Source organism: Pleurodeles waltl, chromosome 5 (assembly GCF_031143425.1).
Source record: "Pleurodeles waltl isolate 20211129_DDA chromosome 5, aPleWal1.hap1.20221129, whole genome shotgun sequence".
NCBI classification, from domain to species: Eukaryota; Metazoa; Chordata; class Amphibia; order Caudata; family Salamandridae; genus Pleurodeles; species Pleurodeles waltl.
Genome location: NC_090444.1, coordinates 1735834619 through 1735862249, shown reverse-complemented (window position 1 = coordinate 1735862249; position 27631 = coordinate 1735834619). Strand labels below are relative to the sequence as shown.

Below are 27631 nucleotides of genomic sequence, written 5' to 3'. Positions count from 1 at the left end.
AAGGTTCAATAAGATTTATTGAATCAGCTGCATCTTAGATAAAATAACATGAAATGCAATCATTAGAATGATGAAACTTACTAGAAGCAGAATAGTGACAAGAAAAATGAAACACAGGAAAGGTCCCACCATACTGTCACATATGCAAGAAGTTTGATACCTACCTGCGTTACTATTGTTCTATGTTAGATCACAGCAGAATAAGCCCTAATCCGCCCTTCAGGATATCCCTGAGATGACATCATCCCTCATACCTGGGAATGACAATAATGGAGAAGCCTGTTGTCTACAGAGACACGCTTCCCATGTAGGCGAGGGAATCAGTGATCTCAGCGAGCAGCTGTAATTAAGTCAGACAGCTTGCTGTAGTGGTCCTCTTGCTGGAACCTCCCTCTAACATGCATGGGACAGGGAAATGCTTTCATATTAAAACAGCTGATGTTCTGAGAAAAGTGTCCCCATGTACAAATACGTATGTTTCTGTGAAATGTTAGAGATGCAGGGTACCACTTGTGCTAACAATCCGATCTCATTGCAGCCTTGAATAAAGGACAGAGTGAAAGAATGTCATGCTAAGAACTGTAAATGCTTTCCTAGGTGAAAGGACAGCAAGATGAAGAAAAATAAAACATCACCACAAATGTGGCCGATTCTAAATGAATAAAATGAAATAAAATAAGACGTTACTGGGCAAAAAGGAACAGGTAGCAGGCCTAGTTGCTAAAATAACGTGCCCAAAGGCATCACAAAAATGGCTCCACATCACATTGTGCTAAATACATTTGTCAATTCTTCATCCACGATTGATTCTATTATATAATATATGAGTTGCCCCTTATGTGCTATGTGTTCAGCTCAGATGTATTAACACTTTACATTTGCAGTCTAATTCAAGCTATGGGTAGCTTTCCAGCTGTAAAGTCACTTTAAAACACAGGCAACTAATAGCACATGTTTTCAATGCATTCATTTACTAAAAATGTCTTGTTTTCTCTCCTTTTCAACTCTTTTATAATTAAAACATGATTAATGTGTCCCATCGATTGAAAGCTGGATGTACACAAAGTATTAAAGCACCATTCAGATCCAATCACCCCCACAATATATTTAGCAGGACCTGCAATCAACCTACACCCAATATGGCTGCCATATTGTGATGTTCCAGTGCTCTGTGTCCTTACAGGCACTTCATCCATCAAAGGTTTGAGCTAATCTTTAATAACTGGTAGGACTTGCACCACCACAGTTGCATTCTATACCTAATAACGCCTAGGAAGTAATTCCTCATTTATTGTGTCTCCACAACATTGGTCTCTACCAGGACTGGGCTGAGCTCATGGATTTCCCCTCTGCGGAATTACACAGAGTTGATTTACAACTCCGTGAAATTCCGTGGAGGCCGAGTTCAGTTAGTGGCAGAGTGCTACTGCTGCTCTCCGTAGTGGCTCCCTGTCCTGAATGCGCATGATTTCGTGATTGGGTGCATTCAAGATAGGGCCGTAAGCAGTGAAAGCTTCCATTTTAGGCCACCAGTGTGCACAAAAGAAAAGAAAAAACAAAGACTTACCTGGGTCCTCCAGAGTGTCCTCATTCCCAGTGGACTGGCTCTCTGCCTGTCTCTGCCCCATGCTCCTGGGCTGCTGGCAGAGGGAGACCTGGATCTGGAGCAGGCGCAGGCAGCAGCTCCATGCCGGTCAAGAGTGCGCACTGCAGAACAGTTATGGGCCACACAGAGCAAACACAGAATGTCTGCGTTTGTGCTGTGTGGGCCATAACTGGACTGCAGTGCACACACAGAGAGCTCTGCTCTGCTGGTGAGGCTAGCAGAGTTTTTGGTTGAATTCTCTTGAAACTCTTTTAGCTCTGCTAGTGGAGTTGAGCTCATCACCCACGTCTAGTCTCTACATAACTGAGAATTTGCATGATCGAGTTGTTATTTGAAGTACCGAGATTGAGAGCCCATGATTGACCTACACTCTAGGTGGCCGACACAATGTGGTGGTCCAGTGTTTCTCCTCTCTGTAGGTTCTTTAGTGGCTGGAAAGACAAGCTACTTTGTAGGAATATACGACGAAACAACGACTGCAAAAAAACTACTGCCTTAACAACGAGGTCGGAACACCGACCTCGTTGCTACTACTAATGATTTTACCACGAATGCCTTAACAACGATATTTCGTTGTAAAGGCATTCCTGATAAAATCATTAGCAATAGGCACCATTCACCCTACATCCCTCACCCCACCCCCCCAACCCCACCCCAAAACCTAAAAACCCCTGACCCCCACCCACTCCCCAAAACCAAAAACGCCCCACCCCCCCAACCCCACCCCAAAACCTAAAACCCCCCCACCCACTCCCCAAAACCAAAAACGCCCCACCCCCCAACCCCACCCCAAAACCTAAAACCCCCTGACCCCCCACCCACTCCCCAAAACCAAAAACGCCCCACCCCCCCAACCCCACCCCAAAACCTAAAACCCCCTGACCCCCCACCCCCTCCCCAAAACCTAAACCCACCACTTACCTTCGCCAAGTCCCTTCTTTGTACCTTAACCACGCATGTTCGTTGTTCAGAACATACGTAGTTAAGGCACAAAAAACCGAAGTCGTGGTTAAAAAAAGCGTTGTTGCGCTTTCGTTAACCACGACCTTCGTAAAAAAAAAAGTCGTAAAAAAGGATGTTTCCCACTTTGTAGAACCCATACAAAGATGGCTGAAAAAGATTTTTGGGAGGTTACATCTTGCTTAGCCCACCCACTGGTGTGGCTAAAAATCCTAAACACACCCCTCTCCTGCCCTCTCCTAATCTAATTAAGGGGCACCTAATAATGCTGGGTTCAAAGCAAAGCACTACAGGGCTGAAGTTGGCAACTTTTTAGGTAGAGCTTAAAACTCTTTACCTGAACATGTTATACTAAATCCAACAACTGTAAGTTGTGGGATTTATTATGACAATTACTTTGATACCAAACTTGAGGTATGTGACACTTAAGGGGACTTTGTAAATTGAAATAAAGTCTCCCCATTCTAGCCTATGGAGGCCATTCACTACAATGAGGAAAAAACAAATTTGGCTTTTTACCTCACCAGGGCTTATCAAACTATTTTCATAAGGTCCCTGCTTATAGTTACATGGCACCCAACCCTATGGGCACATAGGGCACACCTTAGGGGTGACTTGTATGTATAAATAAGGTAGTTTAAGACTTTGGAAGTACTTTTAATTCCAAAGTCAAATTTGCATGTAACTTTAATTTAAAAGCAGCCAGCAAGGCAGGCCTGCCTTTACAATGACACTGGGCACCTCAGCAGTGCATCTATGGGTGCACTACCTATGCTGAGGTCCCTAAACCTCCATGCCCTACCATAAACTAGGGACTTATAGCTAGGTTAATATTGCCAATTATAATTAGCCTAATTTGCATATCACTTTACAAAGAGCACTGGCCCTGGGACTGGTAAGCAGTACCCAGGGCACAGCCAGGAGTCAGTGACCACCAGTGTCTGTCCAAAAAGTTCGGGGGTGACCATTGGCAAAATGGAGGACTTTCCTACAAGCGGCTCTCCTGCTGTTCCGGGGAGAGCCGCTTCACATTTCCTTTTTGCCGGGTAATCCTTTTATGACCTTGCTCATGTTTCTGGGATGCTGGCTGTGCAGGAAGCTCACCCCCAGCTGCCCTCATGGGTGGGGGGTGCCTGGTCCAACCCGGGCACCCCCATCAGGCGAGTGGTGTTGAGGGAGTGGCTCGGGGGGCCCACCTCCAGCCGCTTCCACTGGCTCCCCGCACGGCCACCACCTCCCAGTGCTGCAACAGAAGCCGGCCTGATCTATGGTGTCTGCCCACTCCTGTGGGCAGACACGTGCTGCTAGGTTGCTGAACTGGCCGACTGGGGGAAGTGCGGTGGCACCCCCCTTCTCCTGATGCATTGGCGCCCCCTCACCACTCTGGGGAGCACAACAACGGTCCCTGGCCTCCCACTCTTTGTGGGGACCCAGGATGGGGTCCGGGGCCCCCTTTGGCGGCATTCACAGGGGTGCAATAGCATCCCCCAACTTGGTCTTCTGGTGGGGGCCCTGGGATGGGGTCTGGGGCCCCAGGACAATCTTCGTGGGGAGTGCAATGGCGCTCTCTGGCTTAGTCTTCGGCTATCCTTCTGCTGGTGGCCATCTTCCCGGGGGACGCAATGGCATCCCCCGACATTTCTTCCTCGTGGGCCCTGGGATGAGGCCCCTCCCTTCCAACATATTCATGGAGAGCACGATGGTGCTACCCGTCTTCCTCTTCTGTAGGGCCAGGGATGGGGCCCGGGCCCTCTCTTAGGGCCAGATGTATCAAACGTTTTTGCATTCACAAATGGTGCGAATCGCAAAAATCGGCCGTTTGCGAATGCAAAAACATGGTCTGCGATGCGTGAAAGACATTCGCAGACCAAAAATAAGAAATCGCCCAAAATGCAATTTTTTACGTTGCGACCTGGTTTTGCGAGTCGCATTTTGCGATTCAGTATTTCCAGTAGGAAATTGCGAGGTGCAAAATGCGATTCGCAAAATCCAAGTCGCAATTCGATGCATCAAAAAAATCGCAAATTGCGATTTTTCGCAGAATGGCATTTTGCACATGCAAAATACCACTAAGTGAAACCAGGTGGTAACCAGGTACAACCTATATAAAGAGGCCCAGAATGCCTCAGACTCTTTTTCACAATGGCTGCACTCTACGTCATGGTGAGGAGAATGTGGATCCTGGCAGGTTTGAGGAGACGGAGGAGGAGACAGGAGCGCATTTTCAGAGTGCGCATTACACTTTTTAACTAGACAGAGGAGGAAATATTTGAGAGGTATAGGTTGAACTCAGCCATGATACTTGATCTGATAGCTGAGCTACAACCCATACTGCAGCGCAGAACACAAAGGACTCATAGGATACCCACCCATGTGCTGGTATTATGCTCCCTCCAACTACTCACCTCAGGGAGCTATCAAGGGGTCATAGCAGCAGCTGGAGGGGTATCACAGAGTACCCTCTCAAGATTTTTCAATGCATTTATCAACGCCATGCTGAGCAGGATACAGCAGTACATCAGATTCCCCCAGACCCCACAGGATATACAGCAGACAAAAATAGATTTCTACCAGATAGCACAGTTCCCCCACGTCCTAGGTGCGATAGATGTGACACATGTTGCAATCTGTCCACTGTCAGCCACAGAGTATGTGTACCGCAACCGTAAATACCAACATCCCATGAATATACAGGTGATATGCAATGCCTCCTACATCATTACTGATCTCGTGGCCAGGTACCCAGGGAGCACACATGATTCGTACATCTTTCACCATAGTGGCATTCACACAAGACTCCTACCTGGGGAATTTGGAGAAGGATATCTACTAGGTATTGTCCCTCTGTACACTGACGCATTGATGGCGTGCTGATGTCAGATGGCTCAGTTACTCAATATACCTTCTGTCCCTTCCAGGAGACAGTGCCTACACAGTGCCCACCTACATGATGACGCCCTACCTCAATCCTGCAACACCTGCTGAACGGAGATACAATGCAGCACACAGGGTGACCCACAACGTGGTGGAGTGCACCTTTGGGCTGCTGAAGAGTCCCTTGCGGTGCCTCCACAAAAGTGGAGGGGCACTACAGTACAGCCCAGAGACAATATGTAGAAAAGTGGCTACTTGTGCAATCTTGCACAATATAGCTACCACCAGGGGCATACCTGTAGAAATATGTGATACTGAATTTGATGAGGATGATGATCCCATATCACCCCTACAGCCAGCAGACAGGACCAGTGCAGCAGAGGGAAGGCAAAGGCGTGCTGACATCACACACAACCATTTCAGTTGTAAAAACTGTAAACGTTGCACTTGTATAGCGCACTACTCACCCGTTAGGGTCTCAAGGCGCTGTACTCATACCACTATGGAACCCCTCCTGGCTTTTCCCTGTGAGGTGCCCACTCCTCGGCACCCCCAGGGTGAAGCCAGGCATCCAAGCGCTGTTGGGGCCATTGTGGAGATTAAGCAAGCTATTGCCCAGAGTTGCACTCATTAATTAGATTAGGCACCGAGGCGAGAATTATCTGGTCCAAGGGAATTGAGCCCAAGACCTGCTGAAGCAGGACTTGAACCCTGGTCTTGAGCCAGATGTCTGTTTCAGGGTCTGCCACTCTAACCATTGTGCCACACTTCTCCATTGTAAGTATGAATAAGATAAATGCACTGACAAATGTACCTGTAGTGAAGTAAATGTATTACCTTAATGTCAGGTAATGTTAGTCCAACGAGCACCAACAAAAGTGAGTTAAAAAATAGAAACAATAGAAGTTCAGAGTAAAGCACTATTACTTCATAGTCTACTCATTACCCCTCTGGCCGCTACAGTTACTTCTTGTGGCCACACACACCACTGGGGTGCCCAGTTGCCTCACTGGCACCTCGATTGTATGCCTTAGTGGCAGTGCTGTGCCTGGCACTGCGCGGTCTGGTGTCCATTGCAGGTACAGCTAGGCTGCTGAGGCTGGAAGTGTCCTCCGTGTCCCCCAGTCCAAGCTCACTAGGTGTGACTGTGTCCCATGATGTTGTCTATCACATTTGTGATTTGGACAAGTCAGTGAGCCATGTCCCTGCTGCTGTGTGCAGTCTGTGAGGTAGAATTAGCTAGCCTATTGACAGAGCGACAGAATCCCCGAACATGTTCATGAATCATCGCTCCTGCCTGTGGTGGCTCACCCTGTCATGGCTCAGCTCCTAGCATAGTTCCCGCACAGCAGAAGTGAGCTCCCTTGTGTCCTGCGATGCCTGCACCTGTCCCTCATGCAGCTGTTCTATATTTTTGTTCAGGCACTCGAGCTGGCTATGCAGGCCCCCCATGTTGGCATTATGTTGCTGCATTTGTTTTTGTAAACCAGTGATCTTTTTGTTCTTCAGGCACTGCTGCCGCAACATAGCTGCTTACAGGTCACCAAAGAAGGAGGTTCCCTCACCTGCCTTATACGCCTGTGCACCTGCATTTGTCGCCATACTGCGGGGTGCTGTGGTCTGCTGCGAACTGGCCTCCTGCATCTCGGTGCGTCTGCCAGTTGGGGATGGTGTATGTGGCCCTTCCTGCTGCTCATCTGAGTCCTGACTGAGCTCTGGCAGTGGCAGTGCCCTGGGCCTGCGTCGGAGTGACGCAATGGTGAGAGACCCACTCGTGTTGGAGTCTGAGGCTGGATGGGTGTCAGTCTTCCCTACGCTGGCACATGCTGTGGCTGCTAGGGCTGGCCCACCTGAAACGACAATATGCAGCATGTCACTTATGTTTGTTACAATAAAGGTCACACAATGGTAATAAAGGTACAGGTACTTCTTTTCACTGTGTTCTGGATGTCGCTCTACTTAATTACATTGTATGTGCTACTTTCAGCTCTGGGTTGTGGACTGCCACTCCCATAATGCATTGTTGTGCTGCTTCTAAGATGTGGAATGGACTACTTCTCACAATGTTTTACATTACTTGCTAATTCCTAAGGGGATCTTGTGCATACACATATGGGGTTACAATTCAATATTGCACTTACCGTTGCTGGTACTTGGTGTGCCGGAGGTGTCTATCTCTGTGACCCCACTCACTGCTTCAGGGAGGAGTGTGGACTCCACTCGGTCCTCTAACGGGGTGGATTGTGACTTTGTGGGTGGACCGCCTCCTGTGCCCCTGGCCTCCTGCAGTCTTCTTGCCACCCTCTCCTTGGCACGGGACCGCAGGTCATACCAACTCTTCTTAATTTCTTCGACCGAGCGCTGTGCCACTCCAATAGTGCAGATCTTAGTCTGTATGCCTGCCCAGAGTCTCCTTTTCCCACTCTCCAGCACCTGGAGTGAGCTTTTGCCAAAAAGGCGGTCATGGCTCCTGACCACCTCCTCTGTCAGCACCTCCAGCTCTTGCTTGCTAAATTTGAGCTTCCACTTTCTTTCTCCCTTCTCCTTTCCTTGGGCTGAGGTGTCCATGGTTGTTCAGGTGTGCTGCCTCCTTCAGAGTGTTGCTCAGTGTGGCTGGGCTGACTCTCTCTGGATACTGGTTTGGGTGTGGCACCTGAAGCTGCCTGGGATGACTCACTTCCTGCTTGTGATGTCATCAGGCTCCTCCAGGTGTGCTTTCTTAAAATTTCTCTCAATTTGCGATTTTCAATTACCGAATCGCAATTTGCGAAAAGGCAAATTGCGATTCGGTAATTGGGCCTTGCAAACCACAAATTGCGATTTTTAAGAAATCGCTAATTCCGAATCGCAATTATGGTACATGGCCTATTGCGACTCGGAAATATCGATTTCTTAAAAATCGCTATTTGAGATTCGCAATGCCATTTCTTTACACATCTGGCCCTTAGTCTTCATGGGGGTAGCGATGGCAGCCCCCGGCTTTACTTCTGTTTGGGGGAAGCCCCCGGGCCCTGGCCCACCCCGAGGGCATCGACCAGAGCAGCGGCGGAGACCCACATGCTTCACCACTTGCTCAGGACTAGGTCAAAGGTCACAGACCTTCTCCTTTGGATATCTCGGGGCACAAAGGGCCGATTTGGATGGTTTGGGTGTCATTTCACTCCTAGTTACGAGCCCTTGCCACCAGGAGCACTACCAGGAGCACACCCTTAGGCCTCCTGGCTTGGCCTGGAATGGTGCCAGATGATAGCGGGCAGTCCCAATGACTCCCTGCGCCAGCCTTTCCTCTGGGTGCCCTCCTTTCCTTCTGGGCTGCACGCTCTCCTTGCGCCAGCCCAGTCTTTCCCCCAACTAGTCCTCAGGGAAAGTAAGGGGGCCAGCTTACCTGGCCCTGGCCTACGCTTTGCTGGGCCTGAAGTCCTTCAGGGGCAGAGTCCCTGTCCCAGGGGGCAATCAGGGGGTCCTTCTTTCCAGGTGTCCATGACGCCCATCTGCAGGCTCAGTGTCCAGCAGTGAAGCAGCGCAAAGAGAGAGAGCTCTCCACTGTGCAGGACCTTTGCAGTGGGGGTTGAAGTGTTCAGCAGACCTGGACCTCTGGCTAATCCAAATGTGCCACATATCTTCCCTGCCACTGTCCCCTTCTTCCGCCACTGCCTTCTGCGATAGCTCCAAAATGGAATCGTCCAGGAGCTTGGGCCACATGTGCTCTGAAACTTAGCCCCTCCTTCCTAGCATTCCTTTTAGGGCTTCTCCACCCATTTCCTGGCAGGGGCTGAAAGCTGGCTGATTGATGCAAGGCCCTGCTCAGGCAACTGGTTAGAACAGTAATGGACCCTAATCCTGAGCTGAGTCAGAGAAACATGCCATTCCTGGATGACCCATAAATTGTGCAACTATGCTTTTGTAACCTAATGCATCATTCTTTTCACACAGCATACAGTGTACATTGGTGCTACTCTGATCTCTGTGGGGCCTAGGGCACCTGAGGTATGTCCTAGGCCACTCTTTCCTATTGACATTGAATGGAGTGTCCCTACAGTGAAAAGACAGTAAGCACACTGATGTTGACATGTACTGGAGTTACACAGTTATGATTATAATCAAAATCCCGATCATTTTAGTGAAATTCAGCATCACATTAAAACATACTAAGTACACTCTCAGAATTACTTTCATCAGAAAGCACAAAAAAATGTATACTTGTACAGCCACTAGCACATTGTTATGCATGCAATGGGTGCATGTTTCGAGCCCCCCCCCCCATTGTGCATGTTTTATTTATTTTTCCTCTTTCACATTATTAGTATGAGTTACACTTCGGCAGGTGTTATTCTATCTCTGTTGTGTCCCTGTTTTGTGACTGCAGCTGCTTTTTTACTCATTTGGTCTGTTTATATGTTGTCTGTTTTTCTTCTCAAACATCTTTGTCCCGAGGAAGGTCTTGCGGATGGAACATTTTGAGACCGAAGCGTGGATGCATTATCCACCTTTCCACAAAACATCTCACCAGTGCCTGTTGGGTTGCTCTGTTATATGTTTGATAACAGAGATTTATAGACAGACCAGAAAATGTGTTTTCAGTAAATTAACAAACATCAAGTTAAGTGGACTATAATTGACATAAGCATTGTTATTGTAATTTGAAACATTTGTCACTGTAACCCCTATCATTTACCCAACTGTTGATTCGCTTTACTGTATTTATTGTCTTTTTGTCTGACTTTTGTTCTAAATACAGATATGTTTTTGTCAAGAGACCTGCAGTCATAATTTGTTCCTCTATAATGATTCATAATGAAATGGTTAGAAATAAATTCAGATGCTAATGATAGGCTTCACTAAATAGTTGCATGAAATACATAATATTTTTGTGAATGTTACTAAAAAATGCATTTTCTAGCATTACAATTTAAAATCAAATTTCATTTTAAATTGTGAATTCAGAGACACCAAATTCAACAAATGTATCTCTTCGACATTGTGAATTATACTTTTATGATGTAATAAATGAATCCCAATGTTATCCAATGGGAGAGATAGGCTTTGGTGTAGTGAAAAATTACTTTGGGAGTTTTTGACTACCAGGACATGTAAAACTTAAAAGTATACATGTATTGCACGATGGCCTACCTTGGTGGAGACATATTTAAAGAAAGGGAAGGTTTAGGCCTGCAAAATGGTTATTTTCCCAGGTCGACATGGCAGTGTGAAACCAGAGAACCACCACCAAGACTACCAGTCAGTGACTAAAGAAACAGCCTCATGCTGCTATTGCCTGCCCCTTCCAGACCGAGCTACACTGAGCATGCCTCCACCATTGAGGGGTAGTTGTACAAAGTGAGTAAACGTAATCAGACTCCACATGACATCCCTGGCTATATCCACTGAATGGTTGACTGGGAGGATGAGTCTCTTTTGTTGGGACATCCCGGCTTCATCAAAATGGAAGAACACTAATAGAGTTTATGAAATCAATGGAGAGTCCAGAAGAATGAAAAGTGTTAGTAAGAACCTGAAAGAAATCACTTCCCTTTCATGTAAGGCAGTTTGAACAGAGCCCAGTCAGTTTGCATGTAACTGACCAATAACCTTGTTGATCTGAGTTGCAAGGTTATTTACCAAGATCATTACAACTATACTATACTTTGCTGGTGTCACCCAAACAGATAGGATTTATTATAAACAGACAAACAGGCAACAGCATCAGAATTACCTATAAAGTTGTCCACAAGGCTACCTGGGACAATATTTAAATGCTCCTTTTATCACTAGATATGGAGATAGAAATTTAAAGAGTGGCCTTGATTTTTATTTTTAAAGTCCTAAAAAATCAGTCCTTGCCTGAGAATGTCCCATTTTTAAAGATCAACTTCTAGCGTTCATCTACTGGTCTGAAAATACAATCTCAACTCTCAGTCTCTATAATCCTGTCCAGAGGGATGTTACTAGGCTGCCTACTATCTCATCTTCTCCTTTAATGTTTGCCCTCTCTAAGGTCGTCATACATGCCACCCCTAACTGTCTCTTTTTTCATACAGCATTTTGTGTACTGGGCTGAAATGGCATCATCAGTCCTGACATTGATGACAGAATCCCAGAACATTTAGCAATGTCTAAATTTAATGCTACCTACCAGACGTTTAGTGGTATGGAAGCTGCCTAACGAAGGAAATGGTCAAGAGATAATATGGGTTTGAGCAGACTCAAGCAGAGGCAGAATACCTGGAAGAGACTCTTCTCCTGAATTTCTCAAGGACGTATGATAGAAATATACCGACCTTGTTAGATATCTTGTTCAAATTCCCGTAGAGACCTAGAGATGAGGAAAATTTGAAATCTTTAGAATTGAAAGAGTGAACTGTCTGAAGATAACCTTTATGCCTGACTTCTCAATTTAACCAAACTCTCCCAGCCAAATTCTCTGCTGAGGTAGTAAAGAATATTAAAAACAAAGCTCTGTACCTTTCTATGGAAGAACAAGACCCCAGGAGTTTCCAAGTCTGTCTTGTTTAAGTCTACCCATGAAGAGGATCCATGGTCCGGGATGAGGGCAGATACGTTCTAGAACTTCAATTAGCTCCCGCTCGAATGTGGCCGTTGCACACTTAGGAGAGCCCCTGATGGAGATTAGAACAAGAAACAAGTTTGGAACTCCTCAGCAGCCTACTTTAGATGCCTCCTAAGAACCATAGCATACAGGGAACTCCCCTGCAATCATTTTGGATTATCCTAATCTAATAGAATACAGCACTAGGAAACTGCCAAGTGACCAGGTTTCCGTCCACCCTGGCAATAATAGTAAACAACCCTGCTTCTCTACCAGGGATGGTAGATACTAACAATGGGCGTGACGCTAACCTCCTACATTGGGGACACCATTCATTAATGAATTATTAATGAACAGAGAATGATGCATTAATGAATTTCAGCTAGGGCAGAATGACCTAATTTCTCTACTTGACCTGCCAAGACCAGACACAGCAAAAAGCTAGTTTAGACACCACAGCCATGGAGAGTCTATTCAATGACAGCACGTCATCAACAGCTGTATCTCACCTATATTGCTTATGGAGGAGAATCCACCTTACTAAATTCAGATTTATGTCAAATAATGCTCAACAAATCTTCAAACGTACTTTTCATCAGGCACAGGGTGGCTATATCATCTATCTGTACACAACTCAAAGCAAATGAGTATGCAGTGAAGCTAAGATGGTACTTTATACAGGTTGGTGCTGGTAAGAATTATGCAATGGTCATATGCCCCTTTCTAAATGCATCTCACACTTTTTCCAACAGGAATAACATTGTATCTATATTCCTTCATCCATTAGGGGAAATATAGTAGGCAGAATTGCAGTACCTTACAAGGCTGGTAACCCATGCAGTGAGTGCCCCAATCATTGCGAAAATGGACTGTGCGGTAAGTTTTTTTTATGTTTTCAGATTTCAAATCACCCATGAACACATTCAGATGTGAAATTAACTTCAAAAATATGCTGTATGATTTTCTTGAGCACAACTGGCTCCTTCATTAAAACTGTTATAAAACAGTTGCCCAATTCTTCATTGTCTAATAATTCTTCCCCTATATGTTTCCTTTTATGTTGCAAAAGTCACTTACTATAATAACATCCCCTACATAGGCATGATTTAATAATGAAATGTCATTTGGCTTACTACCATAAGGAGGTGGCCAGCCTACCCCAGTGATTTTCGGTTTCTCCTTCATGTCCTTGTCATTCTTCATATTTAAAAAAAAAAACAGATTTGGGCCTTGTTTTACTAAATGTTCACCCATTGCAATATAGCAAAGCAAGTTCCTGTGCTATGCTGTGCTGTGTGAAGGTGAGAGAGATAAACTGTGCCATATTTACAAAGAAAAGGCATGGTTCAGTTCTATACCGGTGCTGACGCACTTGTGGTTGCTTAGCGCCAATTCAGGCACTGTTGCTGTTGTTTGTTGTCAGGATAGTTTTTTTGCAGAAAGGGGTACCTTCCAGCACAAAAACTATCTTTTAGAAGCCTGTTCCTCTCATACAAGGATAAAGTAACAATGATAAATAAAGATATTTCTCCTCATTATTTCAGCCTCAAGAAGGCACACAAAGTTTTTGCAAACCTAGGTTTACAGATTTTAAGAAAAATGGTTTGGCGTCAAAATACATGGGTGGATGCACAGGAATGCCCATGCTCCTCCCATGTAATGTCTTTTTTACAAATTTAAGCAAACCCTTGTAAATTGGGTTTTACGTGGCTGTTTAAATCCTAGTATGTATTTTGTGTTGTGTCTGCGCCAAAAAGTGGCTCACTCATGGTGTAAAAGTTTAGTGGATTTGGGCCTAAATGACGAGAGGGCGGGAGTGAGCTGTAGCGAAAGTGGTATTTGCCACCACCTCTGAGCTAATTGCACTCAGCCTTATGCCCCTCTCAGGAGTTATTACTCTTCATTCTTAAATCCCGTTCTGAGTTCTGAAACGGAATGTGCCCTGATTGCGATGAGTGCAATCATCTGTCGAAGTCTTTGGACTCACAACACTTGCCTTTAACAGGCAATTTCCAACTAATTATACAAATTCCAGGTTTCTCCGAACCATATGTTTCGCTGCAAACATTTTGCAAACTCAGGGTGATATTAGAGGTAGAATCATCAGTTGGTTTTGCATTGTATTTAGTGTTATTCAGTGACTTGCAGCATGTGATTTGCCAGCAGAATTCAGTGTTTCAACACTCATCATCCACACTTAGCATCCAGTGCCCATTAGCATTCCCTGATCATTATCACTTGCTATCAATAGAATTCACAAATATGCATAATTCATTGATGTTCATAAATCATTGACCCTTAGCTGTAAACAACTCTTATTTGCTGAAAGTGTTCAGTAATGCTCTTCCATCAGTGAGTTTCAACACAGATGGTCTGATTCGCAAACATTTGGGAATGTAGTTGCAGATTTCGTGCTGTAGATTCAAAAATACAGTTTCAAAAGGAATCCATTGAGTTGTCTTGAAGTCATAGTGTTCCATGGGGCTTGTGTGCCTACAATGGTTGCACACAGTATTTCACAAGTGTTTCACTACCAGGAATGGAAAAAGTGATAGAGCTTTGACTATTGAAAAACATATTACTACCTGAAAAACAGAACCTCAGTTCACCCAGCAAGCATACAGCAAAAACTTATTTCTACTTTTGACCTGTTATAACTCACAAAACAGTGGTACACATCATAGGCCCTACATATGTCTATATTTACACTTCAGCTGACAATGCCATCAGTGGCCTTCTCTGAATGACTCCCACTGCATTGAAGAGGCCAGATAAACTAGGGAACAAATTAACCTTCTCTTTGAAGCTATGGACACTCTTTGATTCTTCCCAGACAACCCAGAAATTATAAAAAGCCTACTGAAATGTATCAGATCACCAGGGCTTAATGGCTATCTGATTATCTTTTCTTCAGCCCTTGAAGGGGTGAATCTTTCTTCCTTTTCTTTAACAGCAAGATTTCCTTTCAATGGTAATGTACTGATAATATGTAATTTTGAAAAGTGTCATCCTATTTTATGGTGCCTAGAGAAACATTTTCTGAAATAAGCCCTCAAATTACCAACATGCCTAACCATTATCATTCAGTGGTTCTTTTCACTCTTTTCGTATTTATAACATGCAATTTTACCTTGTTCATTTCTTGGCAGCTTCCCTTAATACACCACCATGTTGCAAATTCTATGGACAATATTTCTTAAGCGTTACCCTTGAGACTATTGGAAATAGTCCTCTGAAGGTAGCACACACCTGCTGGACTGCTGCTTAAGTTTCTGTTGGTCAAACTTTAATTTTAAATCACATTATCTTCAATGTATGAGGAACCTTCAAAGTACTGCAGAACATGCAAAATTGTGGAGGATTTTCCACATGACATACCAAATACGTTAAAACATGCAACATGCTGGAGCATCCTTGTAGAATTCAATGCCCGATGAGGTAAACAGATCTTTGGACTTTGCATGAGGTTGTGGTAGAACCAGAAAATAAACTTTCAGTACAAACCAATTGCATTGCTCAGTATGACCAAATTGGCCATACAAAGAAAACTCCAGTCACAAAAAAAGTTAAGGGGTTTATTACTAACTTAAGCTCAAAGTCATATAGACAATTCTCATGATAAAGCTATACAGATACAGTATCACCAAGGGTTGACCAAGGCAATGAAATAAGTGCAGATGAACTAACATTAGGGGAACTATGCATTCAGCAGACGATACAGAACATGGTGAATACAGACAAGCATTGCTCAGTTTTAATCAGGATTAAGCAAATTCAGATAATCAAGGTTCAGCTTAGTTTAGACAAGGGGAACTCCTACAGATTAGTCTATCAGGGAATAACACATGGGGTGGAACACATGTGGGCAAAAGACAAAAAGGATAAAAAAGATTTTGGAAAAAAGAGATCTTGGGCAACAGATTACTAACTAAAAGGGGCAAAAGTTAAGTGAAAACAGAAGTCTGCTGTTTGGTCAAGAGCCTTCTTCTTTGGGTTAGGGAGCTATCTCTAAGCCTCTGCAAAGCATTTCAAAAGGGCAGAGAGGGCAATACCTCTCAGAGTCCAAGTGGCACAGCTTACAGGATAAAGGGCAAAAACATTCTTCTTGGATCTCAAGGGGCTCTTCATCTTTGGTATATTAAAGTTCATAGGGTAAGCTGATTTGTCAGTGCAACAGTAGATTGGGCGGTGAAAGGGCAACATCCAATAGACATCGATCATGTGACTCCAACTTAAAACATCCACATGGTTTCCCAGATTTGCCTTGACAACAGTGTCTATCGGTACTCATCCACACTAGATGGAAACAAATGCTTAAATTGTCAGTCCACAGTCCAGGATGCTCTCTCCTTGGGGACATTTTCACACACTCTGTATGTGTAGAACAATAGAAATCTATTACCAAGGTAGCCTTCTCATGGGAACGGACTCTGAATGAAAGGTAAACATTAGCAAGATGACTTGACATTTTAAGTGTAGTGATTAATGCAGGGCATAGCAGGCCTCATTAGGCTAATCCAAAACAATTAAAACAGTACATTAATACATTTAAATAAAAAAACACATTTTTAATGTGCAAACTGTACATTTAGCATAAATAATTCTTCTTTATCACTCAGTTACTCAGTAACTTTAAAGTAAAATACATTTGTCAATACATTTCCATTAATGTGGTGCAAAACTGCAGTTCTCTACTCTTGCATACAAATTTAAAAAACTTAATTTTAGAGATTCAATATAATTTCAATATAGACTATTAGATTAGACTCTAAAATATGCCATAATGATAGATTAATCCTCTGAACATGTAATTTAATCTCAATGCCACTTAAGTTTTAATTGTCTAGGATGAATGCACACTAATACTGGCTTCTCAGCACATTACTCTACAGTCAAAGTTTTAGTACTTTGATTATCATAATACATAAATTGTCATGCACAGATGATCACAGTAAGATGAGGGACAGTACGAAAGTTTCTGCAATATCAAACCTGCGAAGCCAATATTTTCCTGTTCAAAATTCCAGATGGCCATCTATGCAAAAATGGTTTCTAATGTACCTAGGTACAGTTTGTTGGTTTGTAAACTATGCATTAAATAAATAGGCTTTGTTTGGCCACCAACGTGTTTCTTTGTTAAGCCAAGTGAAAATGGTTTGGCTCGAGCGATAAGGCTCGTCCTATCGACAAGTTAAAGCAAATTTAAAATCCAGGCGAATTGAAAACCCTTCTCTGCACTTAACATATCGTCCTACCACAACTTAAGGACAACCAATTTTTTGATAGGTTCCTTCAAGTCATTGGGCTCCTGTTTGCTCCCTCATCCATCATTCCTTCCTCTAAAAGTAGAAAAAGCACTTCATAAAAAACAATTAAATAAATGAGTCAATACCTGTATGCCAGTTGAAGAAAAGAGGGAAATCTTCTCGTTAATTTAAAATATGCGTTAACATGATTGACAGAAAAACTCAGCTACATGATATATCTGAAATCAGCTGTATATTTTAACTTTTTTTCATAGCAATTCAATGAATATCCAAAACATTGTAATAACTGAAGGTCTGATTTATGTCTTGGTGGTATGTATACTCCACTGTGATGGCGACCAAGTATACATATCGCCAAGATATTAGTCTGCCCGCCAAATTCAAAAGTGGGCAAATCCTTTATTCAATCATGTTGGATACTTCTCCATCTTCAACATGAATAACTCCCTCTAGTGCCCCTGCAGAGTAAAGACCATCAGAGGCAGACCTCTAATTTCACCCACGTAATTTAGATGGGCAAAATTAGAGGTCAATGTTCACTTCCTGTCACAGCCATGAAAACCCTGGCAGTAGGGGGCAGTGAAAACTAGATTCCCTTGATGAGGAAAGCATTTTCTTTTTTCTTTTCAAAACGAAATTCTTGGTTCAGAATTTTGACTTTGAAAATAGAAAAGAAAACTGTTTGATTCAGGGCTGTATCATGTTGACTGAGCCCTTCACCTAACTGTAAACAGCACTGACAGAAACCACTGTGCCGGCAGTCCTTCCAGTGATTACAAATGAGAGCCAGTTCAGTCAGGGCGATGGAGTGATTTACTCTTATCCCTGATAGAAAGAGAGGTTTGCTCGTCTATATATAAACTGTCTACCTACACCCAAAGTCTGCTAAAGCAAAAATTCAATTGGTCCATTGGAAATTCCAAAAGGTACACCACTGATGACCAAGTGAAAGGTTTACTACAGCAAACCAATGGAGGGTAGGGTACATTTATCAATTAAACTTACACATCAAGCTAATTTGTTCCAATTTATTATTCAACCTAAACTCCTGCAAACGCTGTTCTTCTGTGTTTAAACTGACCTAAAGTAAATGTCAAAGTATTTCTAAAGAACACAGATAATCTTTACTTGCTTCTTATCCTCAAGCTTTTATGGCTGGATTAGTAGTGGTTGATTCCCAATAACTGCTTAGATGCCATATGGTGTATGACTCCTTTTGACAATCATGGTGTTTTTGGCAACAACACTTTCCTCCCTGGGCTTACGGTTCTGCATTCCAACATGACATGAGGATACTTGTCAGTTTTGATGTACTTTGTCTAAATGTAGACATGGATTTACCCTAAATAACTACACAATGGATTTACTTATTGTGTGATTTCTTCTTTTTCAGTTAATCAGTGTTTTTACTTTAACAAAGCTGAAAACTGCGAAAACGTTAAAGATCATTGTGATACAAACCTAGTGAAAACAATGTGTGAGGCTACCTGCAACTGCTGAGCTAAAACAGTGAAGACGTGGACTGAGGAACCAGCTACCACTGAATCATAAAAGAGGCATCTTGGCTGGAATATACTAGCTACCTGAAAGAGGGACAATCAACATATTAGTTTGCTTAACAATGTCAGCTCTTCAATTTTCCTTATCTACATCAAGAATTAAAACTTCTGTTCACACTCAATGTCTGACATTTTTTGTCCTTTAGTACGTTTCTTGGGATGATTTGTAGTGCCACATCCACAATATTTAACGTGTTACACAAAGATGTTGTTAGTGCCAGCACTCGTTTATTTCATGAGATAAAGGCCCTCATTACAACCCTGGCAGTCGGTGATAAATTGGCGGTAATACCGCCAAATTATGACCATGGTGGTGAGAACTCGGATAGACAGTCACTTTACCACACCGACCGCCAGAGCGGAAACAACAGCCACAACAGCGGTAGCGGCCTACAGCCAGGTGGAAGTCAGTGTTCCGCCCACCGTATTATGAGACAGGAAACCACCACCTTTTCCGGGGTGGTACCAACGACATCAAAAGCCTGGGGGAAACACATCACATAAGTCAAAGGATTCTCCTTTGGAGACACAGGGAAGAACCAAGCTGCCATGGAGCCCGAGCTGCAAATATTTCCAATGATGTTCTACATCCTGCTCCACCACAAACACCAACGACGGCAAAGATGACCATGGTGAGTACAGCCACCTAGCACACAAGGAATGAGGGAGGAAAAAGAGATTGACACACCCCCACGCACCACACACACCCCCACCCCCACCCCCAACACCATACACACAAACAGCCGCAGTAATAAAACATATTTACCCCGTACCCCTAGGATTAATGCAAGGACAACAGGAATGTGCTGAAGTGAGTGTAATAATATCAACACAGTAGAAATATGAAAATGCAATGTAACTGGTATGTACATATGTACAGTTCAAGGGACACTGCCCAGTCCTCATTGTGCATGAGCCACAGGGCCACAGGCCATAGTCCAAGGCCCCACTTGTCACCTGCACCAACACAGAGAAAACACTGCAGGGGCATCAGTTGGAAAATAGGCAGACACCTCAGGGGGACGGGGAATGGGGGGGCACCTCAGCTGGCAGATGGAACAAGACACTGGTCCTGTAAGGGGCATCATGCCCATCGCTTGATCCTAGGGAGTGCAAGGCCACAGTCTCTCAAGTGGGTGACTTGCCACAATGCTCTGGAAGGGGCAACATGCCCTGTGCTTGGTCCTGGGAAGTGGAAGGCCACAGTCTCTCAAGTGGGTGACTTGCCCACATGCTCTGGGGGGGCAACATGCCCTGTGCTTGATCCTGGGGAGTGCAAGGCCGCAGTCTCTCAAGTGGGTGACTTGCCCACATGCTCTGGAGGGGGCAACATGCTGTGTGCTTGGTCCTGGGAAGTGGAAGGCCACAGTCTCTCAAGTTGGTGACTTGCCCACATGCTCTGGGGGGGCAACATGCCCTGTGCTTGATCCTGGGGAGTGCAAGGCCACAGTCTCTCAAGTGGGTGACTTGCCCACATGCTCTGGAGGGGGAAATATGCCCTGTGCCTGGTCCTGGGGAGTGCAAGGCCAGAGTCTCTCAAGTGGGTGACTTGCCACATGCTCTGGAGGGTGCAACATGCCCTGTGCTCTTGATCCTGGGGAGGCTGGTGTTGGTCGGTGTCTCACCCACTGGATCTGGAGGGGGCAACATGCCCTGTGCTCTTGATCCTGGGGAGGCTGGCGTTGGTGGGTGTCTCACTCACTGGTTCTGGAGGAGGCATCGTGCCATGTGCTCTTGATCCTGGGGAGTGCAAGGCCACAGTCTCTCAAGTGGGTGACTTGCCCACATGCTCTGGAGGGGGCAACATGCTGTGTGCTTGGTCCTGGGAAGTGGAAGGCCACAGTCTCTCAAGTGGGTGACTTGCCCACATGCTCTGAGGGGGCAACATGCCCTGTGCTTGATCTTGGGTAGTGCAAGGCCACAGTCTCTCAAGTGGGTGACTTGCCCACATGCTCTGGAGGGGGCAACATGCCCTGTGCTTGGTCCTGGGGAGTGCAAGGCCACAGTCTCTCAAGTGGGTGACTTGCCCACATGCTCTGGAGGGGGCAACATGCCGTGTGCTTGGTCCTGGGAAGTGGAAGGCCACAGTCTCTCAAGTGGGTGACTTGCCCACATGCTCTGAGGGGGCAACATGCCCTGTGCTTGATCCTGGGGAGTGCAAGCCCACAGTCTCTCAAGTGGGTGACTTGCCACATGCTCTGGAGGGGGCAACATGCCCTGTGCTTGGTCCTGGGGAGTGCAAGGCCACAATCTCTCAAGTGGGTGACTTGCCCACATGCTCTGGAGGGGGCAACATGCCCTGTGCTCTTGATCCTGGGGAGGCTGGTGTTGGTGTGTGTCTCACCCACTGGTTCTGGAGGGGGCAACATACCCTGTGCTCTTGATCCTGGGGAGGCTGGCGTTGGTGGGAGTCCCACCCACTGGTTCTGGAGGGGGCATCGTGTCCTGTGCTCTTGATCCTGGGGAGTGCAAGGTCAGTCTCACAGGTGGGTGTCATACCCACTGAATTTGCAGGGGCCAGGCCGCACAGCAGCCCATAGAGGCAGGACTACATACCGTCCGCCGGTGGTGATGACTGCCCACTGGTGGTGGTGGTAGTGCTGCTGCTGGTGGGGGAAGCTCCAGCCCATCCCCTGCAGCCTCAGATGGCTGCCGAGTGATGGTGGTGGTGCTGCTGGTGGTGGTTGGGGGAAGCTCCAGCCCATCCCCTGCAGCCTCGGATGGCTGCACAACCATGGTTGGCTGGGGGCTCCGTCTGAGTCCCTGCACCAAGCCCCTTGTCCTTCCTGCCTGCTGGGGTTAGTTCCTTACCCTTTCTGGCAGCAGCTGGTGCTGTCTCCTTACCCTTTCTGGCAGCAGCTGGTGCTGTCTCCTTACCCTTTCTGGCAGCAGCTGGTGCTGGCTCCTTGCCCTTCCTGGCAGCAGCTGGGGCTGGCTCCTTTCCCTTCCTGGCAGCAGCTGGGGCTGGCTCCTTGCCCTTCCTGGTAGCAGCTGGGGCAGGCTCCTTGGTCTTCCGGCCCGCAGCTGGGGCAGGCACCCTTTCCTTGAGGCAGCCTGGTGCAGGTTCCTTCAACCTCTGGACATGTGCCCTGGATCCTTTCCCATCACGAGTGGATGTGGAGACAACTGGGCCCATGGACTGGTTGGCTGAGGTGCTTGCCTGGGTTTTTGCCACACTGGCCAGACTTGAAGGACGTGGGGAGGAGGGGTATGGAAGAGTTCAATGGTAGAGTGGAAAAACTTCTAAGGGACATTGGGGCGGGGGAGGGAGAGGGTATGGGAGTGGAGGAAGAGGGAGTGGTTGTAGGACGTGTATGTCTGCTGTGTTTGGGTGCAGGTGCATGGACTGGATGCTGTTGTGAGGTGGATGGCTGTTGGGTGTCTGAGTGATTGCATTTGTGTACTTTGGGAGGGGGGTGACAGACACAGTGGGAGAGGACACAGGGGACGTGTTCATGGCTGTTGTGGAGGTGTCTACAAGTGAGGTGTGTGTTCTGCTAGGTGTGGTGGTGATGCTGGTAGTGGATGAAGATGTAGTGCATGCAGGTGTGAGTGTAGACAGAACTGGGAGGGAGGTGGAGGAGGAGGAGGAGGAGAGGGACACAGTGAAAATTGTGGATGTTGGTATGTCTGCATCAGGATGGTATTTGTGTGAGTGCCTGTGGGATGATGTGTGGTGCTTGTGTTTGCCTGTCCCACTCTTGTGTGTTGTCTTGCGTGCATGCTCATCTGCCTGTGTGTTTGGGATAGGTTGGGGTTGAGGGGAATGGGATTGGGAAGAGGAAGTTGGATGGGGAGGGTAGAAACAGGGACAAAGGCTGCCATCAGAGAGGAGTCCAGAGACTGGATTGATCTCTGTTGGGCTGCCAAGCCAGTGTGAATGCCCTCCAGGAATGCATTAGCCTGTTGCATCTGGGCTGCCATCCCCTAGATGGCCTTCACAATGGTTGACTGCCCTACAGAGATGGATCTCAGGAGGTAAATAGCCTCCTCACTCAGGGCTAGAGGGCTAAATGGGGCAGGGCCTGAGGTGCCTGGGATGAAGAAGATGTCCACCCTCCTGGGTGAGCGGGCAAAGGCAACTCGCTGAGGGGCTGCTGGGAGGCCGGTGGCGGCTGTACCTGTAGCTCGGGTGGGAACAGAGGTATTTGCCGCCACCACCAGAGAGTATCCATCGGAGGAGTTATCTATGTCTGAATTGTCCCCTCCAGTCCCTGCCATGGTGCTCCCCTCGCCCTCCAACCCCACGGGTGCCCTCAACGTCAGTGGGCTCTGCGTCCTGGGTCCTGTGGGATGCAGCTCCCTCCGTCGCCGGTGCCTCTGCTCCTCTGCCAGATGATGCTAATGCAGATAAGGACAGGGTGATAAAACAAAAAGGGGAGTGAGAGACAAAGGATACACTGGATCAATGGCTCCACCAACACCACTGTTGATGTACACACCACCCTCACACACAGGGAGCAGCCCTACACGCTATGCATTGCACTACCAGTTATAATGCAAGCCACCAAGGCCTGGGGAAGGGCAAACACAGCCAAATGCAGCACACCTGGGACCCACACAGTCCTGGCCAGTAGTGGATGCCTACGAGCTAGGTAACAGGATTATCACTTCAGAACCCTGGCCAACATGGGACCTACTCTGTAATGTCAGGCATGGCCTAGAGGCACACACTGGCACACATCCCCCACCCGGATACCACCCTACCATGCGTAAGTTGTAATGATGGGCACTGTACTCACCTCCTTGTGGCTGCTGTGATGCCCTTAAGCGCCCATCCTGCTCCAGATAGGCCACTGTCAGTATGCAGGCCATCAGGGGTGTTAGGGTTCGACGGGCCCCCCCTTCCTCGTTGGGAGGCCATCCCCAGCTGAGCCTCTACAGTCTTCCGTGCCCAGCGTCTAAGGTCCTCCCACCATTTCCAACAGTGGGTGCTCCGTCTGCCGTAGACCCCCAGGGTCTGCACATTCTTGGCAATGGCACGCCATATACCCTTCTTTTATATACACACAGGAAATGGTATCAGTCAGAACGTCCTGCCTGTTACACTTATGGCCCACTATACCCCTTCCAATACCATTTTCACACACATGGCCCAGCACATGAGCTGTACGCTGCCCAGGGGACATCCATCCACCCCCCCTTACATGAGGCCTTCACACACGCCACTCCATGAATTCATGCCACATGCATCGTTCCCACAGTGTACTCACCTGTTGGTCTGGAGGCCCATACAGCAGTCCGTGCTGGGGTAGGGCCCCATCCACCAGTCGCTCTAACTCTGCCAAGGCAGGGGCCTTTTCCCCAGTCACATGGGCCATGGTAGGTTCCAGACACAGGTCACAGCAGCACATGCAGTGTAGGTCCTCTCCTGCTGAAGGTCAAGTAGCAAGTGAGTGATCAGATAGAAAATGCCCGTCAATGTTGACCAATGAGGAGTTGCACGGCGGTTCCCAACCGCCTACCCCAACGGCCTACAACGTCAGCGGAATTACCTCACTTCCACCTGTCCCTCCATACAGGACAGGCAGACGCCATTTCGGGGGGGGAGGCCCTGGATAATAACTGTGTCACACAAAAATAGGACAAACAGGACAAATCCCACTTGACCATTACAAATTAACATCATGCAGTGTACTGTTATGGCTCCAATGTTCAGTTTGTGACCAGCTCCTCACTCTTGTCCCTTAGACTGCAACTGCTGCAGATGAATAGGATGCCCTGATTAAACACATTTGCAGATACATTGTTTTCCCCCAGGTGGAGGATTTGGCCACAGTGAAGGCTGACTTCTATTCAATGGGACATATCCCCAACATAATAGGGGCGATTGGTGGAACTCATATTGCATTTGTTCCCCCTGGCAAAATGAACAGGTGTTAAGAAATCGTAAGAGTTTCCACTCCATGCATGTACAGATGGTGTGCTTGGCGGACCAGTACATCTTCCATGTCAATGCTAAGTATCCTGGTATCCTGGGTCAGTGCATGATGCCTTTGTCCTGAGGAATAGCAGCATCCCAAATGTGATGGCCCAACTACAGAGGCACCGGGTGTGGCTAATAGGTGAGCCCTGGTTCCCACCCTGTACATGTTGGTGTATGGGTATGGAGTGGGCCATATAGGATAGTGTGTAGCTAAATGTTGTCCCTCGATATTTGCAGGTGACTCAGGTTACCCCAACCTATCATGTCTACTACTCCTGTGAGGAATGCCAGGACAAGGGCAGAAGAACGTTACAATGAGGCACATGGACGAACAAGAAGGATAATCGAACGGACCTTTGGCCTCCTGAAGGCCAGGATCAGGTGCTTCTATCTAACTGGGCGATCCCTGTGCTACTAACCCAAGAAGGTCTGCCAGAAAATCTTGGCATGCTGAATTTTGCACAACCTTGCCTTGAGACACCATGTGCCTTTTCTGCAGGAGGAGGAGGCTGAAGATGGTTGTGTGGCAGCAGTGGACCCTGTGGACAGTGACATAACTTAGATTATCTTTGGCACTGGCATGCTGTTATTTCCCACTTCTATGCCCACTCACAGTACACTTTGGCAATTTCATTTTGCAGATGTTGGTGCCCCACTATTGCTCCTGGTGTGATCACTGCAGGAACCCACAGGTCTTTCCTATGTGAACATTACTGTACAGTTGAATTGCAATACTTTAAAACATTGACATACTACATACTTGTATTTTTCCCAAGGGTGTTTATTGAAGTGCTAAAAAAGAGGGGCAAGTGCATTGGAATGGGGTGATGATGGAGGAAAATCCAGGATATTGTTCCAGTTTATTTGGTGCACAGGTGCATTGTCCAAGGGGACATAAGAAGGGGAGCAATGGCAGTTCAACGTGGACAGGGTGACGGAGTGAGACACCAAGGTGACAATCAGGAGAGTCTCATTTCCTGGCGGGGGTCTTGGCAATAGTCTCTGGCTTCTGCCTGGATCGCAGGGAATGTTTGCGAGGTGGTTCACCTTCTGCAGAGGGAGGGGTGCTGGTGCCCTGTTGGTCTTGTGGTGGGGCCTTCTGTCCACTAGCTACAGCAGAGGTGGAAGACAGTTCAGATGTCTGGCAAGTGGCAGGGGCCCGCTGTTGTGAGACTGCCTCTCTCATAATGTTGGCCATGTCTACCAGCACCCCTGCTATGGAGACCAGGGTGGCATTGATGGCCTGCAGGTCCTGATCCCCTGCTACTGTCCCACCTGCAGCCGCCGGTTCTCCTGCACGTTGTCCAGGATCTGGCCCAGCATATCCTGGGAATATTGGTAGGTTCCCAGGATCTCTGCAAGTACCTCCTGAATAGTCTGTTCCCTGGGCCTGTCATCCTCTGGTGCACAGCAGTCCTCCCAGTTTCCCTGTTGTCCTGTGCCTCTGTCCCCTGAACTGTGTGCCTACTGCCACTGACCCCAGGTCCCTGATTGTCTTGGGTATGAGGTGTGCCCTGGGGTCCCTGTAGTGGTGGACACACTGCTGATTGACATGTCCTGGGGACAGATGTATGGGTATGCTGGGTGGGTGCTGTGGTTGTGTTTCCAGGTGGGCGAGGCTCTGTGGTGGTGTGTGACTGGGCCTGGGAAACCGACTGCCAGAGGTCCCTGATGGGCCAGGTGGTCATCCAGATCCAGGCGACCAGAGTTACTATCATCACTGTCTGCAAATTCCGTTGGGGGACTGGATAGTGCTGGCACCTCTTCTCTGCTGACATTGGCTGGGATACCTGTGGGGATGTAAATGCTGTGTTATTGTTTCTGTGTGTGACATATTGTGCATTGGTGGGTTGCCCTATTTGTTGGTATTTGCCTTGGCAGCTTTAACTTGTGTAGGTTGGTATGTGATGTGCTAGCTGATTCTCTCTAGTGTGCATGCTTTGGTGATATGTGTCCATGACGGGCTGTGAGTGATGTATATGCATTGGTGGTGCATGCAGGGCTTGTCATTGGGACGTGTGGAATGTGATGGTGGGGTGTGTGGGAGGTGGTGGAGTGATGGGAGTGAGGGTGATGAGGTACTGGGTTTTTCAGAACCGGTACTGATCCGGTAACCCAGCGGTGCCAGGGTACACCCAAAGACCTCGGGTACTTTCCTGATTCAGACTACAGAAACTCAGTGTCTTCTAGGTGAAGTCAAAGATCGAATTTATTGGCTGCAACCAATTGACAAGTGTCCTAGAAGTACAACAGCACGATTTGTATGTTCTCAGGAGACTGTGTTTCAATGCAAAGTCAGGTTTCCTTATATACAGTTTTTTAAGCTTCAGGCAAACATTCTTGACATTTTGGTTGGTCATTCACATGTTTTTACTACAAAGGAAAAAACAGTGTCATGATGAAACCTTATATTTCATGTCATCCAACCCATAATAAATTACCCGGCAAGGCCTAGTATTTTACATCAGATAAGTGTGGACCCCCAATAAAAACGGGCACCTCCCCCTCGTAAAGTAAGAAGAAGAAAAGAGCAGGTGCAGGTGTGAGCAAGATTAGGCAGGGTGTGTGAGCGATAATAAGGGTTTTATGGCATGGTGTGCCTTGATGCTATCTGATTCGGCCACTGGGAGAGGGACTGACCAAACAGGTTTGGCCTGAGGCAATGGTTCCAGCTTGCCCAGGCCAGAGAGAAGTCAATCAAGGTGTACGTGTCCTTGGAATCAAATCTGACTGTATTATAAGCCTATGTGAGGGCAACTTTTAAAAATGGCTGCTGTGTATAAAATGGGAGCCACGAGTGCAGGACGAAAATGGCGATTTCGAGGTGAAAACGCTGCTGGAATTGAGCGAAAATGCTCATGCTTAGTGTACTAGTCATTATCGGTCTTTTGA

General features: G+C 46.7%; 1 protein-coding gene across 2 annotated transcripts in view; it reads left to right on the top strand.

Annotated features, from left to right (window-relative positions):
* LOC138297426 (serotriflin-like) overlaps positions 1-18935 on the top strand; it is a 219462-nt gene extending 200527 nt beyond the window's left edge. For both annotated transcript variants that reach the window (XM_069236785.1, XM_069236784.1), the window contains 2 exons: positions 12775-12863; positions 18648-18935. In XM_069236785.1, coding sequence (XP_069092886.1) covers positions 12775-12863; positions 18648-18754 — 196 coding nt within the window. In that variant the 3' untranslated portion in view covers positions 18755-18935. The remainder of the gene's footprint in view (positions 1-12774; positions 12864-18647) is intronic.
* The last annotated feature ends 8696 nt before the right edge of the window (positions 18936-27631 follow it).